This window comes from Muscardinus avellanarius, assembly GCF_963383645.1.
Source record: "Muscardinus avellanarius genome assembly, chromosome: 3".
Taxonomy (NCBI): Eukaryota; Metazoa; Chordata; class Mammalia; order Rodentia; family Gliridae; genus Muscardinus; species Muscardinus avellanarius.
The window spans coordinates 4,514,593-4,529,972 of record NC_137788.1 but is presented as its reverse complement, the minus strand read 5'-3'; the positions used below and the strand labels follow the sequence as shown (position 1 = coordinate 4,529,972).

Here is a 15,380-nt window from a genome sequence, read left to right as displayed (position 1 = left end):
GGGTCGTGAAATGAACATCAGTCAGGTAGACGAGCTGGGTGCTGTACAGGTATGAACAGGCATGGCTAGAATGTTGTTCCAGGAAGAGCACAGTGGAAGGGACACTGGGTATATGGCGGCGCACACCTGTAATTCCAGTGCTTTGGAGGCTGAGATGGGAGGATTGCAGGTTCAAGGCCAGCTTCAGTTACTTGTTGAGGGCCTCAGTAACTTAGTGAGACTCTGTTTCAAAATAAATAATAAGTCAGGTGTGGTGGTGCATGCTTATAATCCCAGCATTTGGGAGGCTGAGACCAGAGGGACCTTGGTTCAGGACACCCTCAGCTATTTAGCCAGGCCCTTTGCAACTCAGTGAAACCTTGTTTCAAAAATAAAAAGATTAAGCAGGGCATAGTGGCCATGCTTTTGTAACCCCAGCATTTGGAAGGCTAAAACAGGAGGATCGCGCAGGTTTAAAGCAAGCCTCAGCTACTTAGTGAGGCCCTTGCAATTTAGTGAAACCCTATTTCAAAATAAAGAATAAGAGCCGGGCGTGGCGGCGCACGCTTGTAATCCCAGCATTCGGGAGGCTGAGACCGGAGGATTGTGGTTCGCGGACAGCCTCAACTACTTAATGAGGCCCTCTACAACTCAGTGAGACCTGGTTTCAAAATAAAGAATAAAAAATAGGGCAGGGGGTATAGCTCAGAGGTCAAAAGCCCCTGGGTTCCATCCCCAGACCTGCAAAATAAATAAATAAATAAATAAATAAAAATAAAGAATAAAAAAAAAATAGGGCTGAGGGTGTCACTTGGAGGTAGATTGCCCCTGGATTCCATCCCCAGTACCGCAAAATAAATAACTAAACAAACAAGCAAAAATAAATAAATATAGGCGGAGGGTGTAGCTCAGGTAGAATGCCCTGGATTCAGTCCCCCAGACATAAAAGGAGGAGCCGGGATCCCTGGAGCAGCTTCTACACTCGAGCTTAGCTGCAAAGGTGAGCGAGGCCATCGTGGCTGGAGTGTAGCACGTGTGGTGAATGTGGGGTGCCCGCAGAGCTTGAGCCCCGACCCCGGGGGTTCCCAGGAGGCCTCAGTGCTGCAGGGCCTGGAAGCTTTGGGTCCTCCCCTGGCACCTGGGACTCAGGATCGGTCTTCCAACCCCAGGTTTCAAGTTAAGTCTCAGCCTGTCGGCAGCCAAGTCAGACCCGGCGCCTCCCAGGCCCCCTGCCAGAGCCGAGCCTCGGGCTCGGTCAGCATGGTGGCTCTGGCTGTAAGGCAGAGCCCCGCTCTCACGAGGTGGCGGCAGGCGACGCCCGCCCGGGCCCGGGCACTGCCTGGGCCTCTTGTCATCTGGCCCCATGCGCAGGGATCAGCCTCTTTTTTGTTTGCTTGTGTTTGCTGGTGCACTGTAGCCCTACATCTTCATTCTTGAGCTCTTTGATTGAAGTTAAGTTTCTTCAGATTTCCAACACAGAAGTTAAACCGCGAGCAGCCAGGATTTCGCCGCGGCAGGAAAGGGCTGTCGTGGGCAGTGACAGCAGGCACGATTCTTGTCTGAATTCACGGCCCCGGGAAGTTGCCCTTGCAACAGGTGGGGGCTGCAGGCTCCTGTGTCCTGTGAGGGGCCCGTGCTGCTCCCTCTCGAGCGGCCCGCCTCCTACGTGTGGTCACCAGGCAGGAGGCAGGGCCGCCGTGCATGGGGATGGGCCTACGACCCTTCCAGCCCCTTAGCTGAGAACCAGCCGAGCGGCCCTTCCCAGGCGTGTGTGCCAGGGTATGTGGTGACCGCCTTACGGTTCATGTCGTGCCACCTGTCGTGACTAGTCACGTGGCTCTTTCCTTCCCTCCCAGAAATGGCCATGTCCGGCACGAAGCTCCCGGCGTAAGTATGGCAGGTGTGGCGTGGAACGTTCTGGGGCCTCTAACATGGACTGGCCATGCGGCACCTGTGGCCGCTCTGGCTCTCTAGCGTCCCGTGGGGACACGGTGTGTGGAGGGCCCGCGACAGGGGCCGCAGTGGCGGCACAGATAGGCTCCCTGGAGCCCGCTGGGAGGCGGGCTGCTGGGCGGGAGCGCTGTGGCCTGGGGTGACACGCAGCAGCAGCCCCTAGGCCCCCAGGTGCACGCAGCCTGTAGTCATCACGCCAGCGCTGACGACTTCCCTTTCCTTCTACGGGTCCTCTAAGAGGAGGTTCTCGTGTCCATTTATTTGAGAAAAGCTGAGCTCTGTGAAATTGAGAGACCATGTCAAGGGAATGGGGGCCAAGACCAGTTGGTAGAGGGGGCTGTGACCAGGAGGGCAGGGGTGGAAGAGAAGGTCCCGGTGGGGCTGCCAGGTGGAGCGCCACGGGCCAAGGCGTGGTAGGAGAGGCTGGCTTAGAGTTGAGGGAGAGAGGGACACTGGGACGGTGTCGCAGGATGGTGACTTTGGACTTCGTCATGGCCACAGACGCCGTGGGGTGGGGCCCGGCAGGAGACCCAGCAGCTCAGAGGTGAAGCTTCAGTCCCATGGCAAGACCAGCAGGGTCTGAGGCTGGCAGCTGGGCATGGTGGCACCTGCCTGTGAGCCCAGCTGTTTAGGAGGCTGAGGCAGGTTCAAGGCCAGCCTGGGCAACTTAGCAAGACCCTGTCTAAAAATTAAAAAGGCCTGGGGTTTGGCCCAGTGATAGATAGAGCGCCTGGGTTCAAGCCTAGTGCCAAAAAGAAAGGCTGGCAGCAGTGGTCCCAGTGACAGGAGGAGCTGGGCTAATCACAGGAGGCCCAGGAGGGACCTGGGGCCCCAGCGACTTGACGGCATGGCATGCTGGTCCCGCATGAGCAGTGAGGCTCTAGGAGGCTCCTCCTGGTGCTCAGCAGCGTGGCGGAACCGCTGTGTGAGCCGGCTCTGATTGATCGTCACTGGAGGCGCGTCTCGGGCTGTGGCAGCTCCGCTCCTCTGGGCGGGGTGGGACCCTGCGTGGGCCAGGCTGACCTGCGGCCCCCTGCTCCCTGGGGACAGCCGTGAGGCCTGCTCGTGAGGGCCGTAACACCCATGGCTACTAATGGCGCTCTGATAGTCTGTGGCTGTGGCGTCCCGTAGTTCCTAACCAAGCATCTTTAACTCCCTGGGTGGCATGGTCTTGCCCCGCTTCCTCCCAGCAGAGGCCCCGCTGACGCCGCTCTGTCCCCCCAGGCTGCGTGATCACCATCTCCGGACGCATGACCTTCACAAGCAATAAGTCCATGGAGATCGAGGTCCTGGTGGACGCCGACCCCGTGGTGGACAACTCACTGAAGCGCTACCGGGCTGCCAGTGCCTTCTTCACCTACGTGTCCCTGAGCCAGGACGGCAAGCCGCTGCCCGTGCCGCAGCTCCTGGTGAGTGTGCCCGGGCCGCAGCCTGCATGGCATGCCAGGGGGAGTCTCGGCTCTGCTCCGTGGGCTGTGGGCACGGGATGGGGCCGACTCCCTGAGCTCGTCTGCCTGTGGTGCGGGCCACCGAGTGTGGTGCCCGGGGGTCTCTTGGCATCATGTTAATCACGTTGGAGGGCTGGGCTCTCCCAAGGTGTCCTGCCTGATCCAGGCCAAGCCCAGCCCTGGCACAGAGCAGAGGGCCTGAGCTTCTTGGCCTCTCTCTGCCTCTGGCCGCCAGGCTTGGCCCACCCTCACTCTGCAGAGGTGGCTACAGGGTGCGTAGGTTTGGTGTGCACCTGTCTGTTTCAAGAATCCGCCATGGACTGCTGCCCCAGGGGCCCACGTCCTCCGACCTCGGCCCACCCTCAGAGCTGTGGGTCTCAGGCCCAGGCACGGGCCTTGGAGGGTCTCAGATGCTGCTGGGTTAGCGTGACCGCGAGAGGCGGCTTCCTCCCATCCTGGCCAGCACCAGACCGCCAGCCTCCCTCTGTGAGCTGGATCTCCTGTCTGCCACTGAGGAGACTGCTCTTCTGGGACCCACAGAAAATGAGGGCACCTGGTCAGGGCAGGCCTCCGAAGGCGACACGGCCCCTGTCAGCCTGAGCCCTACTTCCCACAGTGCTGGTGGGGCCCCCTGCGCCCCCATAGCATCTGCTCCTGGAGCACTTGGTGCTCTGCCTCCCGGAGGAGAGTGCGCCACAGCCTCAGTGATGGGTACGTGTTGCAGCGGAGGCTGGCTGCTTCTGCCTGCAGCCGAGGAGCGCCACTTGGCTGGCTGGCTGGCCCCATGGCGGCTCATTTCTTGTGGAGAGGGAGGGCCTCACCCATCCCCCGTCCAGCCCAGCAAGGCCTCAGCCGTGACGAGTGGGGACGGGGGGCCTCAGCTGCCCCTCACCTTCCCACCTCCTCCTCTCTGTGGGGGCGCAACCTGCCCTGGGGGTTGCTGTGCAGTGGGTGCTGTGGTGGTGTGGTGGTGTGGTAGTGGACCTGGATTCGGGGCTCAGTCAGGTTGAAGGGGAGGAGAGCAGGAGGCAGCCGGGAGCTTGAAGGGCAGCCAGGCCCCCGATGTGCCTGTGACCTCCCTGGGAATCGTCTAGGATGGCTCTGTGACCCGGCCATCTGGGCTGCACCTTCCTTACTCAGGGCTCACAAGGCGGTCCTCCTGTCGGGCTGGGAGGACCCCTCGGCCCCTCCTCCCTCCTGTCCTCGCCCGCCACCTCCCCATGGCAAGCCCCACAGGCCTACCTCCATCCCTGGGCTGGCCGAGCCGTCAGCCTGGCCCTGCCTTCTGCTCCCCTCCCTCGTCTCCCCCGAACCTCACCCCCTGGTTGGGAACGGGCCTCTCCATGCAGAAGCTCCGCATGGCACTCCTGGCCAAGGCCGAGGGATCTCCCTTAGGGCCGCCTTGCCAGCACTGCCCCTGTGCCGCTGGCGTTGGTAAAAGTAACACACCAAGCAGGCAGCGCCAAGACAGAGGGGCCATGACCCCACGGTCTACCCGCCTGCCCTGCTGAGGACTGCGGCTCTGAGCGCCTCGCCGCCCGCACGGCTTTGCGCCGCAGGCGGCCGGTCTCTCCGGGCCCTCTGGTCTCTGGGCACACCCCCCCCTCCACACACTCTGCAGCCTGACCACCTCCTGCCTGTCCACCCTGGCTGCCGAGCCTCCGGCCTGCTCCTGAACCCAGCTCCGTGGCCTCTACCCCCTAAACACGCAGGCCACACCTGGATCCCCTAAACGCAAGTTCACCACACCTAAGTCCCCACACACAAGCAGGACATACCTCGACCCGCCTAAGCAAAGCATGGCTGTCCCTTAGTCCCCTAGACGTAACCTGGCCACGCCTCGGTCCCCTAAACACATGTTCCCCAGATCTTGGCCTCCCCCCATAGCCCAAGCCTGTCCTCTGTCTGGGATGTGGGCTCTGTCCACAGTGCCCCCAACCTGATGCGCTTAGCCCTGCCGCATTGCACAAGGACAGGCAGACATCTCAAACTCGTGATCCCGCCCAGATGAAATACCCTTCTCAGTGTGCCCTGTCTGGACACCTGGCTGACCCCCGGCCCCTGCCTGGCCCTGCCCCGTTCCTGCCCCTCCCCACTGCTGGATCCCTGCTCGGCCCTGTTCAAGCCTCAGCCTCAGCAAGTGGTAAGGCTCTCAGCAACCTAGTGAAACCTGTTTCAAAATACTAAAAAACTGCCAGGCGTGGTGGCACACACTTGTAATCCCCACATTTGGGAGGCTGAGACGGGAGGATCACGGTTCGCAGACAGCCTCAGCTACTACTTAGTGAGGCCCTTTGCAATTCAATGAGACCCTGTTTCAAAATAAAGAATAAAAAATAGGGCTGAGGGTACAGCTCAGAGGTGGAATGCTCCTAGGTTCCATCCCCAGTACCAAAAAAAAAAAAAAAAAAAAATTAAAAGACTGCTGGACATGTTGTATTCCCAGTACTTGGGAGGCTAAGACAAGGAGGATCATGGGTTTGAAGCCAGCCTCAGCTATTTAGCCCCCCCCACAACTAAGTGTGACTCTGTTTCAAATTAAAAAATTAAAAAATAGGGACAGGGTGTAGCTTGGGGGTAGAATGCCCCTGGGTTAAATTGCTAGTTCTGCAAAAAGAAAAAAGGTATTGGTGCAAATTGGTGGGGTATTCCGGCAAGATCCGTAGTCTGCAGCTTCTGAATTGCACATGTGTGATGCCTGCCCACCGAGCCTCGAGCCCTCTCCTGGCCGCTCGGTCGAGCGTGCCGTGGCACCTCCTAAGTTCTCCTGGGAGACCCCACTGTGGCCAGGAGGGGCTCTGGGAGGAGAGCCTTGGTACCCCACGCCCCCCAGCCTCACATGGAGAGTGGCCTGTGGTCCAGGAAGCCGCAAGGGCCACACCTGTGGCCTTCACAGAGCCAGCCCAGCAGCAGGCGTGGGCCCCCCTTTCTAGAAACCTGCGCCCTGGTCAGAGTGTCGGAGGAGGGCTGACCCCAGTAGAGGAGGCGCGGCTTGGGCTGCAGAGGGGTCGGAGAAGGACACTGCCCGCATGGAAGGCGCGCTGTTTCCCAGGGTGGAGCCTGCGTGTGGCCGGTGTCCTGTGGACCCGGGCTGGTATCTCTCACTTGCTAAAGATGAGGCCGTCTTGTCTTTGATTCTTCGCTGAGGTGTCCAGGGCCCACGATGTCGCTAAAAATAGTTCCTGGCAGGGAGGGCAGGGCAGGCTCCCCAGAGAGGGCCTTGAAGCTATGGCTGGGCCTCCGCAGCGCTCGCTTGGGGACCAGTGCTCACGTGTGCTGCATGCGGCCACATGTGTGTGCACACTGCCCCCCCGCCTGCCTCCCCGCCCCCACTGAAGCCTCCTGTCTATTTTTAGCTCCTTCCCGGGGCGCTGACACAGGCGCAGCCTCTCTGTTCTGTTCCGAGTCGGTTCTTGGAGAACCCTGGGTGCTGGGGAGGGCTGTGCTGACAGAATTGCCACACTCCGGGGAGCTGGTGCCTCAGCCGGCCCTCAGGGTGGGGACAAGCCCCGGCCACTGACCAGGGAGGTGGCCTGCAGGAAGGGACAGCAGGGAACCCAGCTCCTGGGGCTCGGGACTGCGCACCGGCGCCGCCACACCCTGCGCCCCGATGGACGACTTTCTCCAGCAGCGTGTGGTGGGAAGCATGCTGGGTGCCCAGGAGGTGAGAGCCTTGGGGGGGAGGGTGCCCTGGCTCCTAGCCTGCAGGCCGCGCCCGCCCCGGCCCTCACAGAGGAGGCCTCCGCGCCCTCTGTGCCGTGTTGGCCGGAGAGCTTGGGTACCAGCTCACTTGCTCTGCTCGCTCCCAGGAAGCTGGCGAAAGAGGCCCAGGCCAGCGCCAGCGGACGCTCCTTCGGGCCACGTACACCTAATGAACAGCGGGTGAGGCAGGCCGGGCCCAGGCTTTCTCAGTCAGCCTTGAAATGACAAGAACATGTGTTCCAAGTTAAACCGGGGGCGGGGAGGATATTATGGCTGCACCCATCTTCCCTCTCCTCCAGGAGCCAGCGGGGCTCTGCCCAGACATTGCAGGAGGGCCAAGTGGGCAGCGCCGAGGGTGGTGGTGGTGGTGAGTGCCCACCACAGGCCGGGGAGGGGGAGGCTGTGCCCAGTAGGGCTGCTGTGTGCTTAGGGAAGCCATGTGTGCCCAGGCAGCACGCCACTGTGGGCTTTCCCTGCCCTAGGGATGGGGGAGGCGGGGTCCGGGGTCCTCTGCGCTGGTGATGGAGGGCTGGAGCTGGTTCTTGGGTGCAGTTGCGTCCACGTGGCACATCTGGAGTTGGGGCGTATCGTTCCCGCCCTGACAGGAGGACCCTCCGCTATCCCTGGCACTGCCAAACCCGGCCCCACTGAGGACCGTCAGGCCAACAGAGGGTGGCTGCTCCCAGACCCCGTGGCCCTTGTCTGGGCCAGGGGCTCGAGTTCAGGGAGTGCCCTACCCTAGTGCCACGGGCCCTGTGGGTGACAGCCACGCCCGGGCCGGGAGAGCCAGCCTGTGGCCCTGCCCGGGGTGGGATGCTGTCGCCGTCCCCTGGCAGCCCTGTCGCCCTCTGTCTCCTCTGCTGCTGTAGCCGCAGGGCGGGGTCCAGGTCCCTCTTTGGTTGCTGGAGAGTGCAGGGAGCCCAGCTCTCTGGAGCGTGGCAGGCGTGGGGTCTGTTCCGGAAAGGTCTGGACACCACCTGGCCTCGGGAGAGAAGCCCCGTCCTCCACGTGCGCCAGCCCAGAGTCACGTAGTGGAGTGCTCACAAAGTCTCGGTCCAGTTGTGCTCTCCACCGGCCCTCAGTGCATGGTGTCTGACTTGGGATAGAAAATGCTGGAACCTGAAAGGTCTTCCCCACTACTTCAGGTCTCCCACTCCACACTTTTACTTCATACAAACTTGACACAATTGGACCCAGAAGCATTCTTCCTCCAAGCTATACCATAGACTTATTTTATTTTTTAGATTTTTATGTTTTTGCGGTACTGGGGATGGAATCCAGGGGCATTCTACCTCTGAGCTACACCCTCAGCCCTATTTTTTATTCTTTCTTTTGAAACAGGGTCTCACTGAGTTGCAAAGGGCCTCACTAAGTAGCTGAGGCTGTCCGCAAACCGCGATCCTCAGGTCTCAGCCTCCCGAGTGCTGGGGTTACAAGCGTGCCCACCGTGCCCGGATCCCAGCCCTGTTTTATTTTGAAACAAGATCTCGCTGACTCGCTGAGGCTCCCTAGGTTGCTGATTCTTTCTCAGCCTCCCAAGCGCTGTGATTACAGGCGTGCGCCACCACGCCCGGCTCATGGTGTCTCTTGATGGCCCGCGTGTCCCGGCAGCTGCCCCTTTGTGGACACACTGCCAGCGAGCGCCCCACACTGCCTTGGCCTAGCCGGCTGCCGGGGTCTGCTACCCTGGAGGTTTGCAGGGGGCCCCACTCGGATGAGCTTCAGTCACACAGCAGAGACTAGGATGGGGCGGGGGCGTCACGATCTCATGACCCACAAGAGGCGGGGGCCCTGGAGAGCCAGTGGATGGCGTGAGGGTGCCACAGGGCAAGCACCACTGGCCCAGTGAGCCGGAGGCACTGCTGCACCAGGAAGGGGTTTCTGCAGGGCGCAGGGGCAGGAAAGTGCTCCTTCCTGCTGGAGGCTGCTGCCAGGAGTTCCGCTGGGCAGTGGGGGCATAACCAGCCCAGGTGTGCTGGCTGCAGTGGACACCCTGCCAGGTGGCCTCCCAGATGCGGCTGGGCCCCAGGAGGCAGGGGCCTGAGCTGGGCTGAGGGTAGGGGCTGAGTGCTGGAGCTGCGGCTGCCTGGCCCGGCAGGCCTCTTCTTCACTTGGCGTCCCTCAGCGGGCCCAGAGAAGCATCCCCAGGAGCCAGGCGACGCTTTAATTGCTTTCATGACTGTCCCAAGACCCCTCTTGTCTCTCGCTAAAGCATGGCGAGGGCACACCGCGCGGCTTCCTAATTAAGGAAGGCTGAGTCTCTGAGGTCCGCAGGAAGTTGTTCTCTTGCTACAGGAAGTCCTCCTCGTACCAGACACTCGGTAATTACAAAAAGGACAAACTATTGATTTCACCGAGAGTGGGACTTAGTCACTCATCCTCTGCACCGCGCTCCAATGTGTGCTCTCAAAGCCCAGAAAATGCAAGATGGAAAACATTGGGTTTGCAGCCTGGGCTCTGGAAGCCACAGGCTTCCCCTCCCGTGGAAGAGCGCCCAGAAGACGGCACTTGGCAAGAGATACAAAGAGAAGAGAGAAAAGAGACGCTGATCCAGGGGCCAGGAGCCACCAGGCGGGCGGGCGCGGGCCCAGGCGCCTCGTGCTGGCAGAGCCCGCGCGTGGAGGCTGTGCACGTCCACGGCTGCCGAGGGACCTGGCCCAGCTGGTCCCACGGGTGTGCGGGCTGCTGGCTGTCCTCCCAGCACAGTGCCTCCTGTGGGCAGATGCGTGGCACCAGCCCATGTCCTTCGAGCCGCTGCCAGCTTCCAGGAGCGCTTGGTCTTGGAGGTCGTGGAAGAGGACATCAGGGTTATCCCACAGATGCGCTGAGATGTGAACGCTTGTGTGCACGCGTCGGACAAGGTCAGTGCACCAGGCACCACGAAAAGCGCTTTGCCCTGGGACCTCTGTCTCACAGGAAGGCAAGCAGGGCAGCAGAGCCTCCCGGCCAGGTCCACAAAGCCCAGAGCCATGCTTCTCTCCGCCCTGTCCGTCCCTTCCCCAGCAGGCGCCCTCCGCTCACTGGGCCACTACCCTCCAGTTCCGCTGCGGTCGCCTTTCCCTCTGACACGGCCACAGCTGTAGGTGGGGGCTGTGAGCTGGACGTGCTTGCCCTGTCCCCAAGTCTCCAGGCCTCTGCACTACTGACAGCCTTGGGCTCCCGAAAGAGACAATTGAAGCCAGGCATGGCGGCGCACACTTGTAATCCCAGTACTTGGGAGGCTGAGACAGGAGGATCGCAGGTTCAAGGCCAGCCTCAGCAAGTAGTGAGACTCATTGATGTAGCAAGACTTTGTTTGCAAATAAAAATAAAAAAAGCCAAGTGTGGTGGCGCACGCTTGCAATGCCAGTAACTTGGGAGGCTGAGACAAGAGGATCGCACAGGTTCGAAGGCAGCCTCAGGTACTTAGTGAGGCTCTCAGCAGCTTAGTGAGACCCTGTATCCAAATAAAACATAAAATAGAGATAGAAGGCTCCTGGGTTTCATCCCCAGTATGAAAAAAAATAAAATAGGGCTGGGGGTGTGGCTTGGAGGTAGAATGCCCCTGGGTTCAGTCCCCAGTACTGCACGCACGCACGCACACACACACACACACACACACACACACACACACACATTTGGTTCGCCGTGGAAGAGCTTTGCCCCTTCTCCCCACTGCCCCAGCCTCCATGAGACAGCAGAAGCCAGCACTGCATGTATTTATTTGCTTTGCCCACGGAGAGGGCTGCTGGGGGAGGCTGCAGCTGTGCGGTGGGTGGGGCTCAGGGAGCCATCTGTCTCGCTCTGCCGGCCCCGCACCCAGCAGGGACACGGCCCCCTTGGGCACTCGATGGGAGAACTGTTCATTAGCTCATGGCTGGGGAGGCCGAGTGCCCACCGCGCCTGGGCCGGAGACCACACACAGAGCAGACTGCCCTCCCTCCTGCTGTTCCGCGGTGGTGAGCCGGGGCCTTGGCCGCTTGGGGCCTCAGTGGCAGTGGCCTGGATGTCGCCCCTCGGGGGACCTGAGGGAGGGGTCATCAGCACCTTGGAATGGGTACGCTCGGCGAGGATGGGGCTAATGAGGCAGAATACCGCTCCTTGCCGCCTGCGCACTCAGCCGGGAACGTGCAGCACACAGCACCATCCCAGAGACTGGGGGCGATGGCCGTCGGCCGGCCCCTGCTCCCGGGTCTCGCGAAGCCTTGGCCGCGCTCTGGCACCCTCCTGCACACGTCCGTCACCAGGCCGCATCAGCTTCAATGCGGGCAGATCCAGGCTGATGAGTTCACTGCTGCAAGCATTAAGCACAGCACGGAGACACCAGAGCAGCCACGCCCAGCACTTACCTCAAGGACGCCTCCTCCCGTCCCGCAGAGGCGCCCAGGGCTCGGTGTACACTCTGGACCGACGGCTGTGGGCTGCTGAGGCTGTAGGGTAGCACCAACGCCTGGAGCAAGTGGTGTTTCTGTGCCTGGAAGACAAGGCCAGGAAAGCTCCTCCAGCCTGTGGGCCCCACTGCACCTAAGGGCTGCGAGGCCCCTCTGGGCTCCGCCCTGAGCCTCCCTAGGGCGCCCTCACACCATCCTGGCTCCCGCAGTCTCAGCCCTGGAGACCCAGCCTAGTGTTGCCTCGTGGCTCCACACGGGCTCCAGATGCCCGTGCACTCCCCGACGGCGGGTCCCTAGCCCTGCCGCAGCAGCCTGGGAGGCTGGAGGACACATCGGGGCGGGCCATCAGGACCTTGTCTGGGGCCACCACCTGCTGACCGCTGCTCTCTGCGGTGCTGTGACGCCAGTCCCTGGCTCTGCCATTTGGTGGGTCCACACGGGCAGGGCACGGCGGCCACCACTGTCGAGACTTGGTCAGTCACCGGTGCAGAGAAAGTGTTGGTTTGAATTCACTAAGTAGCTGAGGCTGGCCCCAAACCCAGATCCTCCTGTCTCACAAGTGCTGAGCTAACAGGCATGCGCCACCACGCCTGGCGTGGTTTTGATACATTCAGAGCTGTGCATCTCGTCACAATTTCAGAACATTTTTGTCATCCCGAGAAAAAAGCACACCCTTACCATAACAGGTCTGCCAACCCCTGCAACCCTGGCACGCTCGGCAGCCGCTGGTCCACTTTCTGGCTCTGGGTTGCTCGTTCTGGCATTGCGCTCGTGGCCTCCGACGACAGGTGTCCTCTGTGAGTGGCTTCCTCTGCCGTCCGTTGTGTTGGAACTTCTGGTGTGTGTGTGGAAGGCCAGGAGGCATTCTGTTTCGGAGAAGAGCCTTGCCGGCGCACCATGTGGGGCCACGGGGCTCGTAATCGGGAGGCCAGGATCAAAGGAGACACTGCCCTCTCATCCTGGTCCCAGAGATGCGGCTGCGCGGGCTCTGGGCAGGACGAAGAGGCCATCAAGGAAGGGCATGCAGTAGGTGGGCCTGCTGGCTGGCACTTGGGTGTCAGGTTCTGTCCCAGCATCGCCCAGGGCTGTCAGGGCCAGCGTTGAGGGTGCATGGGGCAAGCGGATGGCCGCAGAACCTGGCCACCAGCTGCCCCTCGGCCAACCCCAGGACAGGCAGTGTTCTGAGCCCTGGGGCCCTGGGGGACCAGCCTCGGAGGGCCCGAGTTAAGCCAAGTTAAGCAGAGCGCTCTCACGGGGAGAGTCCAGCCCCTTGGTGCCGCTGCGCGGTGTTTTTGGTGGGGGCTGTGTAGCACGCGGGTTCCCAAACCCATCTGGCCCTAGAGCATCAGAAAGGTCATCTCATGTTGGAGTTGGGAACCCGGGACCACCGAGACACCCCGCTCCTGCGGCAGGACTGCAGCCTGTAGCAGCCACACAGAGGAACGGGAATGAGGGCTGTCACCAAGGGAGAGGATGGAGTACCCAGTGGGCACAGCCCAGGGGCCCACAGGGCGCTGCGGTGATGGCTCTGCAGAGCCTTTTGCTCCTCCTGGCCCCTGCTCCCTGAGAGGCATTGGCTGCGACCCCGGCACCTGGTCAGTGTCCCTCAGCTCCACGTTCCCAGGGGTGCTGGTGGGACTGGAAGTCTCCCTACATCAGGCAGGACCCAGGCTCAGTAGAGGGCTCCGGCCAGTCCCCTCGTCAGGCCGCCTGTCACGGGACTGTCTTGCACGCTCTTGCTTTTGAGGACTTCGTTTCCAAGCCTCTTGTCCTTTTTCCCCTCCCTGGGGGGCAGATGCTTCCCCTAGTAGAGGAAGGGCCCCCAGCAAAGGGTGGGGCCTTGGGGCTGGGAGGAGCTTTGCATGTGGTCCAGCCCACCCGGCCCCACCTCCAGCTCTGCTGCCCAAGCTGCTCCCAAGTCAGGGGCACCTGACGCCATCAGGCCTGAGTCCCCGCTTCCCACCCCCAGGACCCACATAAGTTCCTTAGCCCTGCTTTGCCTGGAGATAAGATTTCCTGCAAGGCAGGCTGGACGCAGAGCTGTGGACCGCTGCAGGAGAGAGTTTCCCCTCAGCCACACCAAGCAAGGGGGGTACCGGGAGGCCGGCCACTTCAGATGCCCCCCCCCCCCGTTTGAGGCAGGGTGGGGGCAGAGCCGCCACACAGCAAGTCCACGCCCCGCAGCATTGCATCGCCTGGGAGCTTCTTGGCTGTGCGTGTCAGGCAGGGACCCTGGGTCCACCGGTCAAACCGTGCATGGACACGCTTCACAAGCACACAGAAGCGGGAGGAGCTCTGATGGAGCACGTCCTGCCTGGCCGTGCACGGAGCTCTGTGCTGTGTGCAGCACGATGCGGCCTGGGAAGCTCAGGGTCCTGCCCCCTTAGAACTGCTGCTCAAGCTGACAAAGAGCTTTTCGTCTCCCTGGACCGTCTTAAGTCAGGTCGTATAGCTTCGGGTGTTATTTTTCAGAAGTCGGCCAGAGATCAAGCCAGAACAGCAGAAGGGCCGTCTTCCGCACCGCATCTTGGAAAGCCACCATTTTTAGGTGTGCGCTGAAGACTCTTCAAAGGGGAATCGGCCCCTGAGGGAGCACTGCCCTGTGTCTTTAAATACCCGCGTGTCCCGTTGGCTCCGAGCTGGCCAGGCCGGACGGTTTACACCTGGTGACATGTAGAGGGCAATTCTGGAGGAGGCTGAGGCGGAGATATTTGGTGTGACTTATTACATCCTCTGCTCAGTGGTTCTCTTGTGCCAGGATACCATTTGTCTGTAAAACACGTAGGCCTAAAAATAGCTGCCGGCTCCGTGTCACGGTGGATGAAGGGCAACTGCCCCGTTTCCTTGGCTTTCAGACACCCTCAAAACGTCGCAATGAAATAGCATCGCAGGAGGATTAGCTCCGCTCATTAGATTTGAATCCCGGCCAGGGCGGTACCGGATGGGGCCGTGGCATCTGCCCGGGTCGGGCCACGCAGCGAAGGGAGTGCCATCATCATCCCAGCAGGCCAGTAGGCAGGAGCCAGGACCATCCTGGGCAGAGCACAGCCCTGGGCCAAGTCCTGCTGAAGATGTGGACCCCGCTTCTTACAAGTCGCTAGAGGAAGGCCGCGGAAGTCAGGTGCCCTTGGTCCAACAGGCCACTCTCAGCATCTGCGTGGTCCAGGGCAGCCTAATAGGGCCCTTCTCTCCCCAAAAGCGGGCACTGTTGCACCTGGTGGAGGGGCCTTCTCGAGGTAGTCGCAACAGTGTCCCTGTCTTTCCTTCCTTTCCACCCCACTCCGCTCTTGTGCCAACCTTACCGCCCACAGTTCATTATTTTCAACTGAAGTTCATTACCAAGGGGCTTGTGAGTCCACCCACACGGAGGTGATGTCCACTGCGCTCCGCCAGGCTGCCGCGTGAGGAGGTGCAGCAGGAGGCCCATGCCTGGCGCCCACAGCCCCGGGAGGCTGGGGGGCGGGGTCCCCAGCCTCCCGCATCCCGGCCGACACCAGGGGCCCACACCTGCCTCGTGCTCGGCACCCACTCTAACCTGCCCTTCTCTGTGCTCCACAGCCCGAAACGGAGGACGAGAAGAAGCGCTTCGAGGAAGGCAAGGGGCGGTACCTACAGATGAAGGCGAAGCGGCAGGGCCACATGGAGCCGCAGCCCTAGACCCTCCACGCCAGGCCTGTGCACCCGCCGGCCACAGCCCCGTGCCCAGTCCCTTAGGGGTCACCCCACGGCCAAAACCCCCTTCCCACTGAGAGCTGGTGTCGTGTGAAGTTTCCGTGTGGCAGTGTTAACCTACGCCCCGTCCCAAAAACCTGTCCACCAAAGCTTTTATTTATATCCTTCCAGTCTAAATGCTACACAGTGTTGTCCCAGGTGCCGGCTCCGGAAGGCTCCCAGCACATAAGGTATGTCAGGAATCCAGCCCACGAAT

At 61.3% G+C, this 15,380-nt stretch overlaps 1 protein-coding gene across 2 annotated transcripts in view; it reads left to right on the top strand.

Annotated features, from left to right (window-relative positions):
• The window catches only part of ACOT7 (acyl-CoA thioesterase 7), a gene marked incomplete at both ends in the record, with an annotated part of 98,209 nt that extends 83,100 nt beyond the window's left edge, over positions 1–15,109 (top strand). For both annotated transcript variants that reach the window (XM_080692171.1, XM_080692172.1), the window contains 2 exons: positions 3,157–3,341; positions 15,011–15,109. In XM_080692171.1, coding sequence (XP_080548297.1) covers positions 3,157–3,341; positions 15,011–15,109 — 284 coding nt within the window. The remainder of the gene's footprint in view (positions 1–3,156; positions 3,342–15,010) is intronic.
• Between the last annotated feature and the right edge of the window lie 271 nt (positions 15,110–15,380).